Raw genomic sequence first — 24,919 nt, 5'->3', positions numbered from 1 at the left:
CGGCATGAACGTAACAATAGCAAAGGCACTTGGTGTCGTGGCAGTGGAAGGTGAAGCTGTCTGACCCTGGATGTCAGAGATTCTTTTCATTTAGCAAGGACATCCAGAGTAAGGTTGGTTCAAGGGAAGGAGTGAGTTCCATCTGAGGCCTGTTGGTTAAGATTCCAAGTGTTTCCACCAAGGCGTAGATCCACTGAGCCTCAAAGAATGGGGAAGCTAGAGGATTTGGAGAAGGAAGCAGGGAGAGCCTCTAGGAGGGCTGAGCAGACCCAGGCAGGGTTGAGGGCTGTCGAGAAAGAGCCGCAGGGTCAATAGAAGGCTGAAAGGCAGAGAAGCTGGGAGGACCAGGCCCCAGGATCCTCAGTGCCCAGTCCCATGTAGAGCTGATCCTGGCCAAACCCTCCCCGTTGACACCCTTAACCTCTAGCTATGGATCCCATACAACATCCATGCTGCTTGTAACCCTTACAGCCAGAAATGAGAAACACATCTTTTTCTGTCATCACACGTATGTGAAATCAGGCACAGTGAAGGTTTTGTTCCGGTCTCTGGGGGGCTTTCTAAGAGTCTCGGTGGTGTTGTGGACTGCTCTTCGGTCCCCACAGCTGCACTGACATAAGCTCTCCGTCCCATAAATATCACTATGAATGGCCGTGTGCATTATCACGCTGGGGATTTTCTTGGCGCTTCTACAATCAGTGTAGGACTGGGCACACCTGTACACCCTCCTGGAACACCCAGGTCGCGCTTAGGGGTGGAATGACAAGGTCATGACATTGAAATACATCTGCACTCTTTGTTATTGCTGCTTGGTGGTCTTGTCTTGAAGCAGGGTCTCACGTGGCCCAGGCTAGCTTCCAACTCTCTGTGTGCCTTGAATTTATGATCCTCCTACCTCTACTTCCTAAGGCTGGGATGAGGCACATATGTGCAGCATGCCTGGATTAAGTGGGCCTGGGAACCAGAGGGAGGACATTTGTGCATGCTGAGCAAGCCGTCTTCAGAGCCCAGACACTTTCAGCTTCCACTAATAAGGCCAAACTGGCTTCCTACCTGATTACGCCAATTTAGAGCCATCAGAAGGGTGTGCATTCTTGTTTGTCCTCCATGGCTTCACCCGTTTTCAGTTGGCTGTGTGAGTTCGGCCACTCTGGTGGGTGTGTAGTGATACAATTATACAATTATCAATTAACACAGCACACTGAGAAATGCATCATCAGGCTATTGTGTTGTACAAATACCCTCCTTACATAGAGTTGGACAGTACAGGCCAGCCTCCGGGCTCACCCAGGTGAGATGAGGTGAACAGGAAGCATACGAGCCCTTGCCGGGGTAAAAAGCCTCCCTCTGTAGATTTAACCACACTCTAGCAGGCGCAGTGTGCATTGGAGGGGCCAGAGAGACGGCTCAGCAGTAAAAGGGGGCTGCTGCCATCTCTGGTAACTAAGTTCCATCCATGGCAGGAGAAAAGTGACACAAGCAAGTTGTGCACACACACACACACACACACAAGTAAATAAATAGAAAGTTGTTTTTTATGTATGTGGTGACCCAAGGCTATAATTGTCATACTCGGGAGACTGGGATAGAGAGTCACACATGTAAGACTATCCTGAGTTAATAGCAAGTTCGAGACCAGCCTGGGTCACACAGAGGGACCTGTCGAGTGAATGAGTCTCAGAAAGTAGACACGTAGTATAAATGGGCGTGGCGCCACAGGCAAATCCCGGTATTTGGGAGCAGGAGGATCATGATGAATTTGAGGTCAGCCTAGACAATGTGGTATAACCCTATCTAAATATTGTTTCAGAAAGAAAGGAAGGAGGGAGGGAGGGAAGAGAGGCAGACCGTGGGCTCTTCTATAGCTCAGTGATTTAATGCTTACTTAACCTGCACAGGGTCCTGGGTTCCATCTCCCTAAGGTCTCTAGTTTCCCCCAGGAACTGAGTTTAATGTACAGTGTAAGCAGGAAGTTGTTTCCGACCCTCTGTTTCTTTAAAGACCACTTTTCCCTTACTCCATAAACATGTTTGTCAAGTGTCCATACCTGGTACAGTTTCTGGAATAGGAAAACAGATTTCCCCAAATTCAGAGGAAATGGGAGACAATTCGGAAAAGACGGGCAAGGTTGACACAGGGAAGCCACACAGCGCTCAATTTCCAAAGGTGGCAATCTAGGCAAAGTTTTGACAGATCACTTTTATTAAAAGGAGTCCCTTAGCACCCTAATTCGGCTTCCTTCCTCCTGTGTGGGAGCATCAGCCTTGCCACAGCCGACCCTCAGACCCTACGCACCCGACGCTTGCTCTGAAGTCAGCTGAGCCAGGTGGTTGTGCGAGTCCTCAGTCCCCACACTCAGATGCTGGGTCAGCCTGAGCTATGTGGATAGACCTGTGGTTCAGTGGTAGAAGGCTTGCCTGACATACACAAGTCCTGAGTTCCGTGCCCAGCATCACAAACAACAACAAGACACAAACAAAAGTCAGCTGGGTGGGACCCGCTTAGGCAAGGCTTGGGGCAGGACCAGTTCGGGAAATCCAAACACCGAGCAGGGGCTGAATGACTCAGTGAATGGGCTGTGGACCCAGCCAGGCAGGTTTGGAAAGCCTGCTCAGCAGAGTCCCAAAGGCAGAGATGGCTGGAGAGTGAGTTCTGCAGGGAGGAGAGCAGCTGGGGAGCAGGTGCTGATGAGTTCACGGCTGAGTGGAATCACACAGAGCAGAGAGGAGGGGTGCATCCTATGCTAACGGGTCATGTGCAGGTGCTCAGGGATTTGTCTTGGGGCTCAGGACAAACTTGACTCCACACATGAGTTAAAATGCGGAAAAATGACTTGCTTTCCTTGTTTCTTTGTTTGTTTTGGAGACAGGGTTTCTCTGTGTAGCCCTGACTGTCCTGGAACTTACTCTGTAGACCAGGCTGGCCTTAAACTAAAGATTCTCTGGCTCCTGACCAGTGACTTCTGGTAAAGGGAGTTTTCTTAATACTTTTTATTTAATCTTTGGCAGTTTCACAAACACACACAATTCTCTCGACCTCCCTTCTCTGCCTCCTCCCCTCTGCCAGAACATGTCAACATGTCCCCGCTCATCCTCATGTTCATTTTATCTATTTATTAGCAAAGAAAGTTTTTAAAATATCCACTCTACTGTTTCCTAAAACAGGCATGAGTGTGTCTATGCTGACTCTCGTCTAGGGAGAAAGAGCCTGAGTGACTGAAGCCAAAATCCCTTTCATGACAGCCTCAGGAAAAGTCCTTGGGGTCAGCCCTTCCAGGCTCAAACACTTCCAGACGGTCCCTTAAGAGAGGCAGGCGCTCTTGCTCCCAGTGACAAAGACCGGGGCAGAGAACACAGGGCTAGCTGTTCTGTCCGACACAACTGCTCACCATTTCCTTTAGCTCTCTGCATTTCTGTCGTACGGTGCCCTCACTTGCATCCCTGACTCTAGGTGTTTCTATTTCTTTCTATTTTTGACAGCCTACTAAACAGTTGTCAATTTTGTTCTTTTTAAAATACCAACTTTGAAATAATAAAGTAAAATTAAAACTAAAAATAAATAAAAAAATAAATAAATAAAATAAAATACCAACTTTGGGTTTTATTGCTTACTCTATTTTTCTAGTTTCTGTCTCGCTATCTTTATTCTGATCTTACTTTCTTCGGTTTTCTTCGCTTCTTGCGCCCAGATCCTTCTGCATGTCAGGCAAGTATTCCGTCAGTCAGACCCCAGTCCTTATTTTCCTTCTTTCTTCTGATTCAGTGTGCTGTTCTTTTTCTAGTTTTTTTTTTCTGTGAACGGTTAGATTATTGGTTAAAGATCTTCTTTACAATTGACTTTTATTTTATGTGTGTGCTTGCATGTATATCCATGTGCCATGTGCATACTTGCTGTCCTTAGAGGCCAGAAAAGGGTGTCATTTCCCCTCAGTTGGAGCTACAGACAGTTGTGAGTGCCATGTGGTTGCTGGGAGTCAAACCTGGATCCTCTGGAAGATCAAACAGTGCTCTTAACTGCTGAGCCATCTCTCCAGCTCACGATTTAAGATCTTCTTCTTTGTAATGCAAGCCATTACAAGCTCCAAATTTCCCTCTAGCCCCTTCCTTATCTCAAAAGTTTTGTGTCTTTGTTTTTGGCTATTTTGAGACAGTCTCTTAGTTAGGGTTACTATTACTATGATGAAACATCATGACCAGGGAGGAAAGGATTTCCTTGGCTTACACTTCCACACGTCACTGATCATAATCAAAGGAAGTCAGGGTAGGAACTCAAACAGGAGGAGCTGGAGGCGGGAGCTGATGCAGAGGCCATGGAGGGGTGCTGCTTACTGACTTTCTCCCCATGACTTGCTCAGCCTGCTTTCTTACAGAACCCAGGACCACCAGCCCTAGGGTGGTCCCACCATAATGGACTGAGCCCTCCCACATCAATCACAAGGAAAATGTCCCACAGGCTTGCCTACAGCCTGCTTTTATAAAGGCATCTTCTTAATTGAGGCTCTAATTGTGACTCTCACTTATGTCAAGTTAACATAAACCCAGCCAGCATACACAGGGTGTCACTATGCAGCCCTGGCTGGTCTGGAACTCGTTATGTAAACCAGGCTGGCTTTAAACTCAGAAATCCACCTGCCTACACCTCCAAATGCTGGGATTAAAGGCATGTGTCATCATGACCAATCACAAATTTTTAAATAGTCCCTCTTTTGGAGACAGGGTAGCCCAAGCTGGCTTTGAACTTGCTACACAGTTGAAGATGACCTTGAACTTCTGACCCTGTTACCTGCCCTGTACTTCCTGGAGCAGCTGTCTTACCTAGCTGGAACTCAGGACTTACACGTGTGCTGAGAAAACACTCCACTAGTGGAGCTGCGTCCCCAGCCCTCTGAGTCTCTCTACTGATACTTTCTAGTTGGGATATTCTTCTAGTACAGACTTGAGGCTTCTTTTAAGCTTAGTTTCCTTTAGCTTTCCAAACACACTGAAAACAGATACCATCCTCAGTATGAACCATCTCATCTATTTGTGTGGCTCATTATTTTTTTTTTATTTAAAATTGAACTTTAAAAGTTTAGTGTAGCAGTTTTAGGAAACAGATTACCCACTCATCACTAGAGTTTTGTTTGTTGTTGTTTTGGTTTTTGTTCTTGAGACGGGTTTTTCGTGTCACTTAGTGGAACTTACCCTGTAAACCAGGCTGGCCTTGAACTCACAGAGATCCTCAGATTAAAGGCGTGTGCCACCACTGCCCAGCTTGTTTGTGTTTTCGACACAGGGGCTTCCTTTGTAGCCCTAACTGACCTGCTGGCCTTGAACTTGCAATGAACTTGCTTCTGCCTCCTGAGCAGTTTCTTGGTTTTGCCGTTTGGCTGTTGTTATCGGTTGTCTGGTGACTTGACTGACTTCTTTGTAATTAGTCTTTTTGGTCACGTGCTCTCTTGGACAGTTTCAGGATTTCTGCAGCTTCTCTAAGCCTGTGGGCTGGGAAGAGCCCTTGACTAGCTCTGGAAAGGCCCTGGTTTCAATTTACAATAGGGAGGAAAGTGGGTTTCAGCTACACACACACACACACACACACCTTCCAAAGCCCTTTTTGGACAACTCTGGATCTATTAAGAAACTTAGAGACAGATTAAATACTGGCAGTTTCTGGGGGAGAGTTAGTGTAATTTAGCCCTCCGTGGCTGCTCAGTTGCCAGCTTTCTTGGTGGTTGCAGCTGTGTTTTCACGAGACTGCCCTGTATCTTGAAGAGAGACTAGAAGGAGGGGGGATATAAGGTACTTCAGAACTGGTTGCACTGAAATCTTACTTGATAAATACCCTTTGGGCCTCGAAAACTTATCTATATTTTTCTGAAAGAGTAATTTTTATAGTTTGCCCAGAGTGCAGAGGGGTACTGAACCTGTTTATAGGTGGGAACACATATGTACTGGTCAGGAGGGTGGGGGCGGGGCTGAGGTTCAGAGTCATCTCTGCCACTTCTTACTGAAAAGAAAGAGAGACTTTAGCCATCTCGGTGGTCACAGGCAAAGGAAAAGGAAAGGCTGGGTGAGAGAGGTGCCCTCCTGAGCCCAGGGGACTTCTCGGGGCAGCAGTATCTACACTTGGATTACATGGCACAGGCCCTAGTTTGTTACCCATCCCTGAATTTATCTGGACTGACATACAAGTGTCAGTCAATCCTTTAGTCAGCCTCAGGGCCAGCAGCTGACTGACTCAGAGGGCCATGCGTCCACAGCCATCAGGGTAGGCTGTAGACTGCTAGAGAAGACAGGCAGGACCCAGAGGAGTTCTGGTTTTATGTTTCCCTTGCAATGCACAGATACTCCACTCCACGGTCCCTGCCAACCAGTCTCATCCAGACACCCTTGGTGAAGGAGGAGTCTGGGCTCTGAAAGCTAAGGGAAGAGTTACTTGTCAGACTGGAGCGGGGGGATTGGTGTGCATATCTGGAATTTTCTATATTAAAGTTCTTTGTGAGCAGGGACTTCAGGTCCCCACACCTGAAACTCAGGTCACAGGTGGCAGATAGCAGTAGCTGTCACTCAAAACCAGGCTCCCCGTCTTTGCTGACTTCCGATTCCACCCCTTTCCTGGGTGAGGTGGCTGACACACAGAAGCAGCTTAGGGTCTCACTATGACTAATGCTCTTACTCTGTGAAGGGACTGAGAATGATCATATGCAGCCCTGCGTCCTTGGGCAGTAACTGAAATAGAGCCTTTGTGACCTCGTCCCAGAACAGCCCGGGAATGACTGAGGCAGGACCTGCAGACTTCACGGTCTGCCCTCCAGTCTTCTGCGTCTGTAATGCGGGCCTTTGTCTTTGAAGTATGTACGTGTCTGTGCGTGGGTATGAACATGTAAGTGTCCACAGAGGCCAGCAGGGTCAGATCCCCTGGGCTGGACTTCCAGGCAGTTGTGAGCCATGCTGCATGTGCTGATCCCACCGAGCAAGAATGAAAGCCGCCACCCAGATTAAAGTCAGCCAAGCAAGCTTTCTTCACGGCGGCTAGGACTGCATCTCCAAAGCGGGACTGGAGAGAGCAGTGGTGCAGTAACTTTTCAGGCCTCTTTTGTGGGGGAAAAAGTACAAACTGGGGGATTTCTGGAGGAATTTGGTGGCGTAAGGACTTGGCAAACACATTTTACAGAAGCAGACAGCAGATTTACTTGGCAGATCATCTCTCAAGATATCTTAAGATTCCTTGGCGGAAAGCCTTATCAGGATAGGGGACGTGGAGGTGCTACTCAGACTCCATAGGGTAGGGAGCGTGTCAGATTCCAGAATCAGGTTAACGCACCGGCAACTTGAAATTTGCAGCAAATAGAAATGGCCTTACTCAGACCTTATAACAAAATAGCTTTTAACTGTGAGATGGAGTCAGGCTGGTCCATCACATAGACACTAGGAATCGAACTCCAGGCAGCTACAAAAACTGTACGTCCTCTTAACTGAGCCAAGCTGAGCCATCTCTCCAGCCGGCAAACCTTTGTTTTTGTTTTGCTTTGCTTCTGAGGGCCAAAACTGTTGGACTTAAAGTGAGACCTACAAACTCAACAGAAGTTTATTGAGCCCTGATACTGTGCTAGGCGTTATACTGAGAACCTCAGACAGAAAATCACTGTTTGGTTAGCACTGATTGACAAACTAGTACCAGTGTGTGTGTGTGTGTGTGTGTGTGTGTGTGTGTGTGTGTGTATGCACACACACATAAGATTCTGTTCCCAGCATAGGTGGGAACTTCACCTTGTCTGGGAATCAGGGAGTCGCTGTTTCTACCTATGCCAAATGAACATTTTATCTATGATGTCATTCTTTCATTTAATCAAAGTATCCTAAGAGGCTGCCCAGTGCTAGCCAGAAGGAAAACCCTGACTAGGAGGCTATGGTCTGAGCTGTTTCCTATGTCGTATTTTACAAAGAAGAATTGGCTTTGGGATGGGAAGGTAGGAAAAGCTTGATTCTGGAAATGGACATGGTGGAAAAGGGAGGTAGACAGCAACGCAGCCCACATCCTCTGACTTCCCTCAAAGCGCCTTGCTGACCGAGTACAAACTCCTGGCCCTAAGAGTCTAAAATCATTAACCGAGTTAAAACTGAATTTATGTCTGTTATGTACTCAAGAGAATTTTAGGATAAACTAGCAAGCGAATGCTAAAGAACTGAAGTCACCGTGTGACTTCTCATGAAAAGGGTCAGAGAGCAGTTCGCTGATGCGAGGTGAGGCTCTGTCGGCCATGGTGAAGTGTCAGCCACGGTGGGAAAGGGACCAAGATGGTCAAATCCGTGACATCCATTCTGAGCCCTAAGTCACACGTTCGCCTCACCTCCCCGTCTTTGGGAGGGTACCAAAGCAGCAGGAGCTGTGAAGTTGTGCGGTTGTCACCTGAGAGTCCCCCACTTTCCTTCGGGGTACCTCCCTTTCAGTATCACAGCTTTAAGGTTTGGTTAGCTTTACAACATTGACAAGGTTTCTCTGTGTAGCCCTGGCCATCCCAGAACTAGCTTCGTAGACCAGGCTAGCCTCAAACTCAGAGATCTGCCTGCCTCTGCCTCTCGAGTGAACCCCTATCTCCTTGCTGCACCCCCATGCTTTCCCGTGCTGGGATTAAAGGCGGCACTGCCACACCCATCTTAAATATTTCTAATTAAAGGAACTGAATTCAGAGTTTCCAAGGGTTTGTGTCAGGAATACTCACACAGAGGAAGTTAGAGGACGCTGGCCTAGTGTGTAGGGTCAGGGAGCTTTGAAAGGGAAACGTGTTTCACCAAGACCCCGGCATGCATAGGTAAAGCAAAGGAGATAAAGCAGCGGACACTTGGTGAATGGTAACAGATCCAGCATGGAAGACTGAGAGACAAGCGCCACCCACATTTCAGGAGTCACCAGGCTTCCTCTTGGCCCACACAGCTACTTCCTCCTTTTCCTTCAGGTCGGAGAAAAGGAAGAATGGTCTGGGGAAGGTGAGCCAAGGCTGACCAGGGAGCAGGAAAGGCTGCTTCCAGTGCTCCCAGTACTGACTGTACTCAGCGTGACAGAGACGTTGGCTGGATATGACAAGTGGCCTCTTGCCAACAGGAAGACAGTGATAAGCTTCTGAAACAGGAGGCACCACAGGTGGGAAAGAGAAAAGTCACACACTGTGAGGCAGGAAAAGCAAAGATTGTGCAGGCAGAGTTAAGTAAGACTATCTGGATCTGTAACTTACATATACACACATACACTCACCTGCACACACACACACATACATGCATACACACAGTACACATACATACATACATGCACACACAAGCATAAACATGAATACACATGCATGAGTGCACATATACATATACATGCATGCACACACATACACACATGCACATGCATACACATACACACACACCACTCAGGCAAGTTTTCTCACTTTTCTACTTCTTTCTTATCCTAAAGCTGTCTCAGTCCTTAAGTACAGGAACTACTTCAGAGGACGAGGACCACGGTCTCCCTGTAACTCCAGCTCCAGGATAGCTAATGCCCTGGCCTCTGTGGGCACCTAGACGGACATGCACATCCCCACAGGCAGACCCACACACATACACATAATTAAAAACAAATTTTTAACACTTTAGGTAAAGGGCTGGAAGGACGGCTCAGTGCGTAAGCGTACTTGCTGCTCTTGCAGAGGATGCATGTTCAATTTCTAGCACCTACGCGGTAGTTCACAGCCATCATTACCCCATTTCCAGGGTATATGGCGCCCTCTTCTGACTCCACAGACACCAGGGACATACATGGTGCGCATACCTACATGTGGGCAAAGTACTCATACACAAAATAAAATTAATAAATAAAATAATTTTAAAAGTTTTTTTAAAAAAAAAAGTGAATGAGTGCCCTGGTCACAGTCCTGTAGAGAGATGAAAGCCCCAAACCACAAGTCCCCGGGGAACTGGAGGCCCCGCCCTCACCACAGGACGCTTGCACAATGGGTGCAAAGTCGTAGCCTCAGCAAAGGCTTGAACATCAGCAATGATTTCACACCACTTAGTTGGGCGGGGGGGGGGGGGGGCAGGGGAGATACTCGGGTACAGAACAAAGCAAGCCAGAAATATATGAAGTCAGTCTCTTCCTGTAACAAACACTGGGGTCCGTTGATGTGGCCCTGTGAAGATGCCACACGATACTTCCCCGACCAGGCTCCTTACAGCACCGAGGTTTGGTCACGGTTCTTCCACACGCTCTACCATGAGTTTTGCCTCTGCCTCCTTCCTACCCCCATCGCTTTTTATCTGAACCCATGTCTCGATGAGTTAGCAATGCAGGCCTTGAATTTACAACCCTCCTTTTCCAGCCTCCTGAGTAGCTGGGATTATAGGTCTGTGCCACCTCCCTGTGTCCATACCCAGCACTGAATTAGTTCATCTGTACAATGTGAAGCTTCTGAGCCTTTAGGTCTAGGCCAAACTGGGCGAGCTTGGCTCCCAGCTGTGTCTTGGAGAACTTTATGAAGTCTCTCTTCAGAGGCCTGGAGTATGTTCGTGAGCTTCAGCGATCAACTGACACATTTGGGGAGAAGGAGCCTCAGTGGAAAGTTTGCCTCCCTCAGATTACTTTGTGGCCATTCGTGTGAAGCACTTCCTGAGTGGAGGCTCGCTCTTCTCAGGTGTGCCAAGTTGACAGCTGAAGCCAACTGTGCCCTGCTCATTTCTACCTTCCTCCTATCTAGGCAAATGTTTTTCTTAAAATCTTTATGGTATATGAATATACACTATGTGTTTCTGTTTAGCCTATGTCTATTTAATCAGCAACCCTCTAATGTAACTACTTGGTGGCCAAGTTAATTTAGAAATCCCCACCAAAGAACTGTGTTCCAGATATAACTTGAGGTCAACATACTGAATATGCCATAAGTCCCAACTTATGGCATGTGTTTGTACTTGTTTGTTTTTGAAAGAGAGTGAAGGGAGAGTAGAGAGAGAGAGAGAGAGAGAGAGAGAGAGAGAGAGAGGAGACTTGGCTGGTCTGGAACTCACTATATAGATAAATCCGGCCTCAGACCACATTGTGATAATCGTATAAGTCAATCATTGCAGAAGCCAGCAGAGTTTGAGTCCTGTAGGCCTATTCCAAGAGGACGTTACAGGCTGAAGGCATCAGCAATGAACCCATCCTGCCCCCGTCCCCTCTTTACTCATGGTGTCTTTTTCCAGCCTCTCACTTGAGCAAATGACTAAGGCCGTTGACCAGGCAATGTGTACCTGGAGAGCCAGCATTCAGGAGGCAGCAGTAGGGGAATAAAGTACTTATGGTCCAGCCTGTTACAGGCGTTTTTAAGGGTCTAGTCTAAACTCTGCCAGTCCTCACAAGTCAGATTCAGCCACCTGTCCTAGTACGCCAATTAAAGAGATAACTGGTGAGAAGCAGAGCAAGGAGACATGTTCAGTGTGGCTACAGTGGAAAGAGGAACAACTGGACCATCTCAAGGCATATTCGGGCATTGGTGTGAGGCTTGGGTGTACGTGAAAGGCAAGGGGTGGGTGTGAGCAAGCGTTGCCTGCCAAGGTGAAGCCCCACCCGTCACTGACCCTTGACCTGCCCTCCTGTGTCTGCTCTGGTCAGTCAAGCACAATGATGATCCACTATCAGAACTGTGTGTAATCTCTTCCCTGCCCCCAGCATGAGATAATGTTAGATTTGTCCTCTCTCCTGCTCTCTTGCCAGGAAGGTAAAAACCCTGAGCTGTGGTATAAGACTCTGTTTTGGAAAAGAGAAAGAGAGAGAGAGAAAGAGGAGGGAGAGAGAAACTGAAGCCATATTTTCTGCTGTCAGTTTTTGAAAAGAATCTGACCAAACTGTGTCTCAGACAAGCGTTGTCGGCATCTGTGGTTCATTTGGTTGTAGGTATTAGACAACATAGAAGCATCCATAGTCTCAAACTTCATCAGGAGCCTTAAAGGGAAAAAGCCTTCTTGCCGCTGTCCGGGTGTGGGTAGATCGAAAAAACTCTTGCAAATGAGAAAGCCCATTCGCAATCGCTTCCAAGTCCTCGCTCTTTTCTCGCGCTCACATCTGGGGATTGGCTGCTGAGAATATTTCCCGTTTCACGTGATAAACAGGATGTGTTTTTGAAATTACAGACACAGCCAAGTTCATCCCAACTAGTCTGTGACATGGCATCTTGAGGGGCTAGGGGTACAGCTCAGTGGTGGGGCACCCACCTCATGTACAGCACCCTGGGTTTGATCCCCAATGCCACGAGGAAGGGGAGGAGGGAGGAGAAAGAGTGAACAAGCCCCTCGGCCATCTTAATAGTTGTTGTCACACTATAATTAAATAATCAAATTTATAATTTATGGTGACAGATTTTCTTCCATCCCCTGACCAAAGGAACCACATACACCATTTCGTCCCCTACACAATGCCTGTCCAATAGTAGGGGCACAGTCATTATTTGTTGGAGGAATGAGTGAGAAAGCTTAGGAAGGAACTCAGGACACCTTGGTGACATTCAGGCCTGAGCAGAAAGGGGCCCTGATAATACAGGAAGGGGAAGAGGGCAGTCTGGAGCCAGGAGGAAATAGTCAAGTTGTAATAGCCCTCAAGAGGAAGTGGGGCCGGATGAGGGCATTTTAAAGAGAGATCTTGTATGATTAAAAACTGGATTTAGGAGCACAGGAAACATTGAAACTTAGGAGTGTTGGGAGTAAATTGAAGACAAGAAAGCAGAAATGAAGTCGTGGGTTCAAAAGAAAGATTGGCTTCTTGAATGGGGAAAGACGCCTGCCTACAAATTCTTGGCTTTGGGGTACAAAGAATTAAAAACAATGCAAGTATTGAAGATGCATGGGACAGAGACTGTGAACTCATTTTCTGCTGTACCAGAATAACAGAGAATGGGTGACATTAAAAAGGAAAGAAATAAATTGCTCAGGGTACCAGAGTCTGGAAAGCCTGATGTCAAGACATCAGCATCCAGCGAGGGAGGGAGAGAGAGCATGCCACCGAAGTTAGGACCTTGCTTGTCAGTTTCTGTCACTGTGACACAAACCAGGGTCACCTGGGAAGACGGACTCTTAACTGAGGGATTAGATTGCCCTGCACACAAGTCTATGGGACATTCTTCTGATGATTGATGTGGAAGGGCCCAGCCCCCTGCAGGTAGTGCCACCCCTGGGCACATGAGCAAGTCACGGAGTGCCAACACCAATCTTCTCTGGTCTCTCTGCATCAGTTCCTGCCTTGAGTTTCGGCTCTAGCTTCCCTCCCTGGTGGACTGTGATCATGCAGGCCAAACTAACTCTTCCCTCCTCAGGTTACTTTCCATGTTTTATCTCAGAACAGAAAGCAAACAAGAATAATGACCAAGTCACTGTCTTGATAAAGAACCCACTCTGGCAATAAGGACATAACCCATTGTCATTGGTGCACCGATCATCTCCTGAAGGTCCCAGCTCTCGACTCTGCACTGAGGATTAAGTCTCTAGCACGGGAACTCTGTAGCACACAGTCAGACTACAGGAAAGCCAGGACACACGTTCAGACTACAGCAAAGAGGTTCAGCAATGCCAGGTGAAGACACACGTCCTACTGCAGCTGGCACAGAAAAATAGAAGCACGGTCACACTGCTGCTCCCGCAGTCGGCGGCTTTGTGTTTCTAGACTTCTCTGGCCCTCTCCCTTCAGAATGCGTTTTAGACGCTCTCACGGGGATATCTTCCTTACATCAAACAGGCAAAGCTACATCAGAGAAAGGCGAGAAACAGTGTCGGAAATTAGAACCCGGCAGAAATCATCATGTGTACAAACCCAATACAAATGATAGGCAAAACAGTCAACCAGCCTTTAAAAATAATAGGAGAGCCAGGCATGGCGATGCATACTGTAGTCTCAGTACTTGAGAAGTAGAGGCAGGGGGATTGCTGTCAAGAGCATACTTTGGCAGAAACAGATTAACATATTTGTGTCTCTCTGTGACATCAGACTTTACAGAATAACAATGAATTTACAAGGTAAGATATTCAATGGCATCTCTTTGCCACATAAGATCATTTTTCTTAGCTGGGTGGTGTGATGCACACTTTTAATCCCAGCACTCGGGAGGCAGAGGCAGGCGGATCTCTGTGAATTCGAGGCCAGCCTGGTCTACAAGAGCTAGTTCCAGCACAGGTTCCAAAGCTACAGAGAAACCCTGTCTTGAAAAACAAACAAACAGAAAAAAATATTATTTTTCTTGGTGACCCTGCTGTCCTGGCTAATTTGTGTCAACTTGACACAAGCTGGAGTCATCTGACAGAAGGGGACCTCAATTGAGAAAATGCCTCCATAAGATCTGGCTGTAGGGCATTTTCTTAGAGGGTGATTGATGGGAGAGGACCCAGCGCATTGTGGGTGGTGCCCCTCCTGGGCTGGTGGTTCTGGGTTCCATAAGAAAGCAGGCTGAGCAAGCCATGGGAGGAAGCCTCCTCCATGGCCTCTGTGTCAGCTCCTGCCTCCAGGCTTCTGCCCGGTTTGAGTTCTTGACCTGACTTCCTTGAAGTATGGACTGTGATGTGGAAGTATGAGCTGAATCAACCCTTTCCTCCCTGAGTCATTTTTGGTCACGGCATTTCATCACAGCCATAGTAATCCTCATTAGGACACCTGCTAGAGTAAACAAAGGTTCTTTTGTTCTTATTTTTTTATTTTTCAAGACGGAGTCTCACTGTGTAGCCCTGACTGGCCTGGAACTCGTTATGTAAACCTAGACGGCCTAAGAGTCACCTGTCTCTGCCTCCTGGATGCTGGGTTTAAAAGCGTGTGCTGCCACAGCTAGCTATTTTTTAGACGTTTATTCATGTGTGTTAATGTGTGCTTGTATGAGTATATGCCATATGAGTGCAGGTTCCCACGGAGGCCAGAAGAGGGCGCCAGGTCCCCTAGAGCTTGAATCACAGGTGGTTGTGGACCACTGTGAATGCTTGGCTTAGAAGAGCTGGGTCCTTTGGAAGAGCAGCAAGTGATCTAACCCCTGACCCTCTCTGCAGCCCCTTGTATCTAAGTTTTGGTTTCGTTTTTCTTTGCTTGGTTGGTTTTGGTTTGAGATTTTTTTTGTTCATTTAGTCTTTTTGAGACAAGGTCTCGCTTTGTCTGAGTTCTGTGTGTTGAAGATTTATTTGGGTTTCAGATTATAGTCATGTACTGGGTGTTACAGACTACAGCATAGCCAGTGGTGGGACTTGTACAGATCTTTTATTTCTGAAAATTAAAACTGTTTTTGCTCCCAAATCTTTATGAGTAATACACATTTGCCTTCGTCAGTTCTAAGGCAGCATTAGAGATCAGCTACCTATGCTTGGCTTTTCCTTTTTGTAGTGGAATGAGCTCTTAATTACCACCTGCCGTACTGCCTGAATCTCAGCTGTCCTATGGGTTGGGATGTAAGACACGTCAGTGGTGCGGGCAGTAAGTGGACGGGAGATTCTGCCTCCAGCTACATCTGAGCAACATCTAGGATCAGTCAGATGAAAAGGCTGAACTCAGAGCTTCGGGTATTTTGCCCCCGAAGAACAAAGCAAGGCACTGGTATCAGTAAAAATCAGTGAGGACTGAGTTCACTCTGAACTGGCTTAAGATTTCTGTTTCTGTCAGGTGAGTTGGCCTTCTGAGTTGGAAGAATGAGGAAACAGGGAGAGAGAGGTTCAGGCCCAGTCAGAGGTGTGGAAGTTGCAAAAATCAGGAAAGGGTGGGAGGATTTGCTAACTGGCCCTTACTCAAGTCAAGCTCCTCCTCTGGCCGGTTGGAAGGCTGCCTTCCTGAACCTTCGCAGAGGGTTTAAGTCAGTTCTGGGCCAAGAAGTATTCTCCCCGCCTTTAGAGGCCCTGGAGGGCTTACTACGGAAGGTAAGCTCTCACCACTCTCAGGAGCTCGGGAATCCATCTGCCTCTTCTGTGCCAGGCTAGTGGTTGCTCAAGTCTCTTTCTGTGGGAGAATGGGCAAAACGGTTTGTCACCGGCCACGAGGAAGGTCTGAGGTTTAAGGGCATGGACCCGGTTTTTATCATTAGCCCCTTCCACATGACTGAAACCACACTGCTGCCCACACACATGCATGCCCACGGCCATCACGTCCAACTTTGCTGTCGCTGGTCACTCTGGAGTTCCTTTTGGGTTTACGGGAAGGTTGAGCCAAGAGCAACAGCCAGTTCAATGACACCCTGCGAGCTATCTGCATCACTGTTTCTCGGGTGTCCCCGATACCTTTTCCTGATACTCTGGTAAAATAGCCTGTCACAAGCAGGCCCATTGCTGAAACACGCCTTTAATCCCAGCGTGAAGCAGAGGCTGCATTCAAGGTCAGACTGGTCTACACAGTGGGTTCTAGGACAGCCAGAGATACATAGAGACCCTGTCTCAAAAACAACTCTCAGAGAAAAGCAACTTAGGGAAGGAAAGGGCTACCCTGGCTCACAGTTTACTGTCCATGTGGCAGGGCTGTAAAGACAGGAGGTGCTTGAAGCCGACAGTCACATGACACCCACCATCAGGAGCTGGAACGCTGGCGTTTGGCTTACAACGTCTCCTGCAGTCCAGGAGCCAAGCCCAGGGCATGGTGCTGCCCTCTGTCAGTGTGGGTCTTCCCATCTCAGTTAACCTGTTCCACACCATCCCTCCCAGGGGTCCCTGGAAGCTCGTCTCCTAGGTGACGCCAGGTCCCATCAAGCTGCCATCACTAGTGGCTTGGTTGTGTGTCTAGTTTCCTGCAGTTAGCACATTCTCCAACACTTGCTCGTGCTTGGTCTTCATAGCAGTGGTATTTGGACTTGAGGAATGGGGGGAAAAGCTCTTGCCAAAGCGGGGAAAGAGGTTGTTTATTCTGTAGAAAAACAGCCTAGGAACATTGGTTGAGGTTTACTCCCAAACTCCGTGCTGCAATATAACTTCACTGACGTTTTTTACAGTCACAAAGCAAACACTGTCATAAATCAACACGTTTTTCAAATCCTTCGGTGGGGTCATCTAACAAGGTGATTGGCAGATCCAGTGGGGTGATCTAACAAGGTGATTGTTTGGCAGATCCAGTGGGGTAACCTAACAAGGTGATTGATTGGCAGATCCAGATGAATTAGCTCTTAAGGAGAGGGCCACAGCACAGAATGTTCATTTGGGGACAACAGAACGTTGGTTTCTGATTTGGTTTGGTTTGATTTGATTTGTATGAATTTTTGCCTTAGTGTATGTCTGTGCATACACGCCTACCTGGTGCCAACAAAGGCCAGAAGAGGGTGTCCGAGTCCTTTGAACTGGAGTTATAGATGGTTGTGAGGCATCGTGTGGATGCTGGGAGCTGAACCCAGGTCCTCTGCAAAAGCAGCCAGTGTTCTTAAGTATGGCGTTATCTCTCTGGCCCCGGATTCTACTCTTTTGACCAGAAACCAGGAGCTTCCCCTGAAAACTCCGTCTTTTCATATTGTGTCTGGGAGGCGGAGCCCAAAGCTGCTGATGAGGACAGAGTCTATTGATGCCTGCCTGTCTGCCCAGCACTTCAGCGTGTTAATTCCTAAGCTGGTCCTACTGGCCAGCCTGCTGAAGTGGAGCTGAGGAGCCACTGTCCCCACAGCTCTGGTGGAGCCCCCAAGTGGACGCTGCACAGCAACACGCTGGTGCCGGAAGCCGTGCCGTTCACATAAACACAACTAGGACTCTTGAATGCCAGTGAGGAAAAGCAATCCTGTCAGAGAAATTATGAAATGGGATTTTAAACAACTAAGAAGAATGTTCAAGCCGGTCCCTTGCTGTGTCAGAATCTAAGTGACCCCAGGGCTGAAACCTCCGCTCCCAGACATGGTTGCACACTTTTAATGTACTTTCCAGATGGTAGTGTGGATAGCTCCAGAGACAAAACCAAGACGTCCTGCTGTGTAAAAATAAAGAAAAATGCCTCCTGTGCACACGGCTGTGTCCACTTACAATTGTTTCTTAGGGGTTGTGGACGTGACGCAGAGGTTAGGAGTCCCCCACCCCACCCCGCCTTGTCTTGCGGAGGGACCTTTCAGTTCCCAGCACCTCCAGTTCCATGGATCTGAGGCCCTCTTCTGGCCACCGTGAGCACTGCATACACACGTGAAGAAAAGCACTCATAAAGATAATCAATAAATTTTTGAACTAGGATCTAACTATGTAGCCCTGGCTGTCCTGGAACTCACTATATAGAGCAGGCTGGCCTTGAACTCACAGAGATCCACCTGTCTCTGTCTCCCTGATGGGATTAAAGATGTGTGCCACCATGCCCAGAAAACATTTTAAGTAAATGTTTTTTCGTGTAAAGATGCAATAAGCGAGGCATAGAAGAGGAAGACGTCAACATGGGCCAGAGGGAAGCCCAGCATGTTCGGTAGGACCAGGGGAGAGCATTGCCTCAATGTGCTAACTTCCCCGGATCTTGGGGCTTTGTCTGCTCGGAGTTTTGTTGTCTTTGTTCCTTTTTTACTTCTCACTCTTCTCTCAGTTAGGGTTTTTACTGCTGCAATGAAACACCATGACCAAAAGGCAACTTGGAGAGGAAAGGGCTTATTACACTTCCACATCACTGTTCGTCACTGAAGGAAGCCAGGTTAGGATCAGGGCAGAATCCTGGAGGCAGGAGCTGAAGCAGAAGCCACAGACGGTGCTGCTTACTGGCTTGTTCAGCCTGCTTTCTTATAGAACCCAGGACCACCTGCCCAGGGATGGTATCATCCATCAGGAGCTGGGTCCACCTCCATTGATCCTAAATGAGAAAACACCTCACAGATGGCTCTCACGGAGGCCTTTCCTCAGCGGAGGTTCCTTCCTCGCTGATAACTCTAGCTTGTGCCAAGTTGATCCACAAAACCAGATAGTACAACTGTTAATAGAGATGTATATATGCTATATCAGAAATATGTTTTAATGTATCATTAAATGTGTTTAATGATATTAAATTGTCAATATCTTGATATCTTAAATACATTTTTAATTTTTATTTATGAGTGTTTTCAGCCTCCACTTCATTTCTTTGAGACATGCCTGTGATTCCCAAACTTCCCCATCCAGTCAGTGTCCTGGAAGACCCTGTGTTCCCTGAGAACAGGGGTGCTTACAGGTATGAAGAACAAAGGTGTCCATAGTCCGACTTATTAAATAGACAAAAAGAAATGGTAGCTAAAAGTGACTAGAAGCCTGCATTATAGACCCACAGTTCCAACCTGAAGAGGAAGAGAAAAGCTGGTCCTTTTCCACTCACCTACTTACACCCACAGTGACCCCTTATTTCTGTTTTAAACCCTCGAGTGGGAGGAGATTTTCTTCCTGGAAATTTGAAGACCGAGGCATGAGTCCATTGAACAGAACAATCCCAGCACACAAGGGAAAACCCAGTCAGGGTTCTCTCTGTGAGCGTGCAAAGCTACATGCACAACACCGCCCCTCACCCTAGATAGGAAGATCCAGCAAAGATTCCCGATGCTGCCAGCAGGTGGCAGGAGCTGCCAGCAGCTCGTCCAGTCAGCAAAGATTCCCGATGCGGCCAGCAGGTGGCAGGAGCGGTCAGCATCCAAAGGCTGAAGTTTTAAAAGGAAAGAAAACGGAAGCTCCTCCAGGGAGAAAAATCTCCAGGTTCTGGAAAGAACCAGAAAGAAAATACTGCTGTGTGGATCAACAATTGACGTTTAGAACAATACGATCCACGGAGTGTCACACAAAGTTGAAAATAAAAAGGAACAATGGCAACGAAACTCCAAGCAGACAAAACCCCAAGGTCCAGAGGAAGTTAGTGTGTTGAAGGAATGCTCTCTTCTTGGTCCTGGGGTTAGGGGGCAGGCCCATGTTGAAGTCTTCCCCTCCATTCCCCACCTATTGCACCTTTAAATTAGGAACCCTGATTTTATGCAAGCATGTAATTCAGGATCCCGGAACCTGTTGTTTTCAATTCAGTGTTAAGGAAAATGTAAGAATCCGTGACTGCAGAATAGTAGAGTCCCCAGGGAACTCTCAGTGCCACAGCCCCTTCCCTATTCTTTGTATGCATCATTTCATTTCCTCCCATACCATTGCCAGGAATTCCTGAGGGCCCCACCACATGTTAGAGGGAAGTTGGGGCTCCCTCTTGGGCTCTTAGTCTCTTTATAAGAATTTAAAGATGGGAGCGGTGGTGGTACATGCCTTTGATCCTAGCACTCAAGAGACAGAGGCAGGAGGATCTCTGTGAGTTCAAGGTCAACCCGGTCTACATAGCAAGTTCCAGGCCAGCCAGGGCCACACAGTGAGAACAGATCTCAAAAAACAAAGGAGGAGGAGGAAAAAGAAAGGAAGAGAAGGAGGGAGGGAGACACACACACACACACACACACACACACAGAGGAGAGAGAGAGAGAGAGAGAGATTATTTAAGAAGGGACCCACAAGGACAGTTTTATTAGAATTTAAAATTGAAGCCCCAGGGCATTGAACTGTAAATCTTGGCATCTACCTAGAAGAGAGAGAGAAAGAGAGAGAGAGAGAGAGAGAGAGAGAGAGAGAAGCAGCCATGCCAGTGGAGTTAAATGGGCATCATGAAGGTGAGCTACACATGGGCAAACAGCCACGCTGTGGAGAAGGAAACTTTAGAGAGAAGCCTGGCAAGTTAGAGACATCGTCGACAGAAAAGACATGGAAAGGAGAGGACAGGGTTAGCGTCTCAGAATTACTTGGACTTGGAGGCTGCGGAGCTGGGGCTCATGTATGGAAACTCTGGGAAGGAAAAATACCTTATCTTATTCAAGGGATAATCATTCCTCCTATCACCGAGCATGGTTTACGGGTGGGTCTGCCTTCCTGAGGGGTGGTCCCTCCGTTAGGTGATGACCTGCCCTGCTGAAGCGTTAGGTCCCCACCCAGGTCCCCTGGTACTGGCTCTGCAGTTGGGGTCAACGATGGGAAGCTGCTGTACTTCCTCAATACACATGGATCTTTCCCATCAGAACAAAATAAAACAAATTTCATTCGTTTCCTTATGAGCTCATGGTTCCTTGAATCAGGTACCTCACAGGATCACCGAAGCTCACCTCCTGCCGATTTTCACAACCCTTCCTGGAATGGTCATGGAAGGACAATTGTGTTTGGGCTCTGATTCTGTGGTTTTTTGTTTTTATTTCACTCTGCATTTTTCTTAGGATGAAGACTTTGAAGAGCAGAACACACCAGGAAACAGCGCAGTCAGGAGCAGATCCGTACAGAGCAGGGAACAAGGAAATGTCAAGCAGGTAAGGCAGGTGTGGAGGATGGTTGAGGAACTGTTGCCGTGATGATACTCCACCACCTGTGAATGAAGCGTGGTTAGTGTGTCTAAGGCAGTCATCCAGAAGGCACACGTACTCTAAAGCAAGGCTTCACTTCTACAGAAGGCCTCAGAGTTCCCTGAAAGGAAAACAGCCCGAGACACAAAGCCCACCCTCAGGCCAGCGTGTGAGGTCATCCTTGTAGCCCCAGCTACTCAGGGGGCAGAGGCAGGAGCAGGGCCAGCCTGGCAGAAGAAGCAAGCACCTGAGTGTTAAGAAGAAGGAGCCCGTGAGATGTCCTCCCTTGGTTCCATGGAGCCCGAGAGTCTCTTAAGGACTTTAGTTCATATGTGTCTCTGTGTCTCTTTTAGATTGAGATTTATTGTTTTTATGTTATTGTTGTTTGTGTTGGGAGGGGGACAGGTCTCATGTTCATATGACCCCCAGCTGCCTTCAAACTCAATATGCAGCAGAGGATAACCTTGAACCCCTGACCCTCTTACTTCAGCATCCCAAGTAGGGGGATGGCAGGCATGGGCACCACATCTGGCAAGGACCTCTATTAGCAGCTTGAGGTAGAATTTCTTCCGTTGCTGAAACAAAGGCAATTGCTCATATAGAATACCCGTTGAAAAGTAGTCCTGAGTCCTTGAAATTGGGGGAGATTTCGCAGAAAACTGGATGGTGAAAGCTGGTTTCTCCATCCAAGGGAAAGAAATTGGTGCATAGCCTGTGTTGATGCAAACGCACTTCTGTGTGCGTGGCCGCGGGGGTCACACTGTCCATCTTAATTACTACTTATCTCAGTTAATATGTTGTGCCGTGTTTGTGCCACTGTGTGGCCTCCAGCAGACAAACAAGTCCACGTGAGGACCACACAGATGCTTGCAGCAGCTTTTGTTCATGATGGGCAAACCTTGGAAGCAGCCCAGATGCCCGTCAGTGACGTGGGTGATGCGATGCTTCTCAGTGCTGAGAACAATGATGGGGTGACTGCAGAGTGAGAGAAGTCAGTTTAAGGTGGGGACACCACACCACCCCCAGTGGCAGCATCCCAGACGAGGCAAAGCCATGCATGGAGGAGTGAAGAGATAGTGGTTTCCAGCGCTTAGGGAGAAAGTGGGGGTGAGCAGCAGGAGTTTTAGGGCACTGAAACCGTTCGATACAATACTACAGTAGTGAAGATCTTATCCAAACATAGGATAAGAAACTCCAGAAACAAACTCCAGAAAATGGCCCACGTATTAGCCTGGGTACTCTATAGGAATAAAACTCACAAAATGAGAGTGTGTGTGTGTAGATAGATAGATAGATAGATAGATAGATAGATAGATAGATAGATAGATAGATGATGGATAAATAGATAGATGATAGATAGATAGATAGATAGATAGATTGATTGATAGATTGATGATAGGTAGATAGATGATAGATAAATAGATAGATAGATGATAGATAGATAGATAGATAGATAGATAGATAGATAGATAGATAGATAGATAGATAGATAGATAGATAGGGATTTATTAGAGTGGCTTACAGGCTGTAATACAGCTAGTCCACATGAATGTTCCCCAACTACATATAGTGACTGGCTTCATCAGCTGAAGAATTATTGTGGGATGGAGAGAAGGAGCTACTCTGAGAACAGAACAGGCCATGGATATTTGGGAGAAAGTTCATACTATTCCTGGAAAAACTGTCCATGAAAAGTGGCTTGGGTGCATGCTACCCTTAAGTCGTTAGGGCAAAGGCAACACTCCTGTGAGTCCCAAAGGGAGTCTGTCAGCTCTTGAAGGATGAGGCAGGTGCTCTTATCTGCAAGCAAAGCCTTGGTTTGGTTTCAGGACTCTGGAAATGAGTCAGCTCAACGTAAAGGGAGAATTGCATAGCCTTTGTGATTAACTTCATTTAGCCCTTCCCAAAACCAGAGCTGGTGTCTGGGGTTGAATGATTATAGCAGAAACGGGAACAAAATCAGAACTACAAACATGTTCCCTTTTCAAAACACACATACACACACACACACAAAAATATGTTGGGGGTCGGGATACCAGAGGCTCCTCTGGGAGGGAAGAACTTAAGTATGATCCCGAACTTCTTATGATTATAAAGGGGAAAAGGTGCCCACGCAGTAGATGAGAGGAGCCATTTCTTGCAGAATAATTTTAAAAGGACCATTGAACATTCTTTGCCTGAATGCTGAGCAAAGGAGTCCAGGGCCCATGGTGCCGGAATTCTCATTATCCTGTCTGCTCTATGTTTGATCTCCAGGGTGACAGACAGATCACGATTGAGCAGGAGTCTCTAGGAAGCAAAGAAGACACGGAGGAGGATGACCATGAACATCAAAAAGGGTACAGTTCTTAAGCCAGGGACACAGCCACATGTACTCTTCCTCAGAGTGTGGCACACGCATTCAGTAGTTAGTCCATGTTATGGCCAGTGTCCATCTAAGATGACTGTTCCATTTCTGCTTTGAGACACGGCTTCAGAAACCTGTTTGTTTGTGAAGCCTCTAACCCAAGCTGTGCACGCCAATATCTCATGTTTGGGTGCTTACTCTGTGGGTCTTTGGCTTTGTGTTGCAGGTGTTTGGAAAGGAAGTATGATCTGATTTGTGAGTTTTATAGAAAGCACAGAATCATTATTCGGCGCACCATCTGGGGCATTTTATTGACAGGTAAACACCAAAGGGCTGTGGGAATGAGGTTCTCGTTTCTTGGGATCTTTTAAGTGTTAGCTTTCTGTGTAAAGAAAGAAATCTCCCCTTCCCCTGGACCTCACAGACTCACCCAGAGAAGTGGTGAAGTCAATCAACAAACCCCAGAAGGGAAAGCCTACGCAGATTGTAGGAAAGTCTACACGGATTGTGGGAAATCCTACGCAGATAGCTTGCCTGCCTTTTTCATGAAGCCAATCAGAAATTTTTGGTTTTGATTCACCTACTGTCTTAGTCCATTTTCTGTTGCTATAACCGAATACTGTAGGCTCAATCATAGATATATGATTCCAGGATATATCTGTTCCAGGAGCAAGGGGCCACACATTGATTCATGTCTCTTTTTATGAAGCCACTAGTAACACCATGGTGGCTCCACCCTCAGGACCTCATCTAATTCCAATTACTTCCTTAAAGGCCCTGCCTCTGCTACTATCACTATTTGAATGTGGGAATTAAATTTCTAACATTCAAACCTTAGCACTACCCTACTCTTGGGGCTCATAGAGCCCTTGTTATTGTGATGTGTTTTCAAGGAAGCACGTTGGCTAATGCAAATTCAGAATACTTGGACAACTGGCTGACTTTGCAGTGAACACAGGTTAAACAAGAACAAAAATGAATTGTAGGAGTGAGGGCAGAGTTAGACCTGGGACCTTTGGGCCCACACTTCAGCCTCCAAAGCAAAAATCTTCAAAGCTCCTTGTAAAAAAAAAAAAAGGTCTAAAAAATGTGAACCTTCCCACTAAGCCCATAGGCATTTGTAGAAGACACCATCAATGCCAAGAAGTGTGCTGATTTCCAAACAGCTGGGGCAGCTACAGCAAGGGTGGGCCAGTGTCCCTCCAGCAGGCCAGAGAGTCTTCTATGTTTGGCCATACTGGACCTTCAACCTTGCCGTTATAACAAAAATACAACCGCAGATACTGTTTAAGTTGAAAGACATGGCTGCATTGTGGTAA

General features: G+C 47.2%; 1 protein-coding gene across 2 annotated transcripts in view; it reads left to right on the top strand.

Annotated features, from left to right (window-relative positions):
* The window catches only part of Slc28a3 (solute carrier family 28 member 3), a 52,719-nt gene that overhangs the window by 2,407 nt on the left and 25,393 nt on the right, over window positions 1-24,919 (top strand). Inside the window, exons 1-4 of one of the 2 annotated variants that reach the window (XM_085699632.2) lie at window positions 15,604-15,863; window positions 21,131-21,220; window positions 23,510-23,592; window positions 23,827-23,918. In XM_085699632.2, the coding sequence (XP_085555758.2) occupies window positions 15,639-15,863; window positions 21,131-21,220; window positions 23,510-23,592; window positions 23,827-23,918 (490 nt within the window). In that variant the 5' untranslated portion in view covers window positions 15,604-15,638. Of the gene's footprint in view, window positions 1-15,603; window positions 15,864-21,130; window positions 21,221-23,509; window positions 23,593-23,826; window positions 23,919-24,919 lie in introns of those variants that run through there. The other variant, XM_048447676.3, reaches the window with a different exon arrangement.

Source organism: Myodes glareolus, chromosome 14 (assembly GCF_982192425.1).
Source record: "Myodes glareolus chromosome 14, mMyoGla1.1, whole genome shotgun sequence".
Taxonomy (NCBI): Eukaryota; Metazoa; Chordata; class Mammalia; order Rodentia; family Cricetidae; genus Myodes; species Myodes glareolus.
This window is presented reverse-complemented; position numbering and strand designations above follow the sequence as displayed.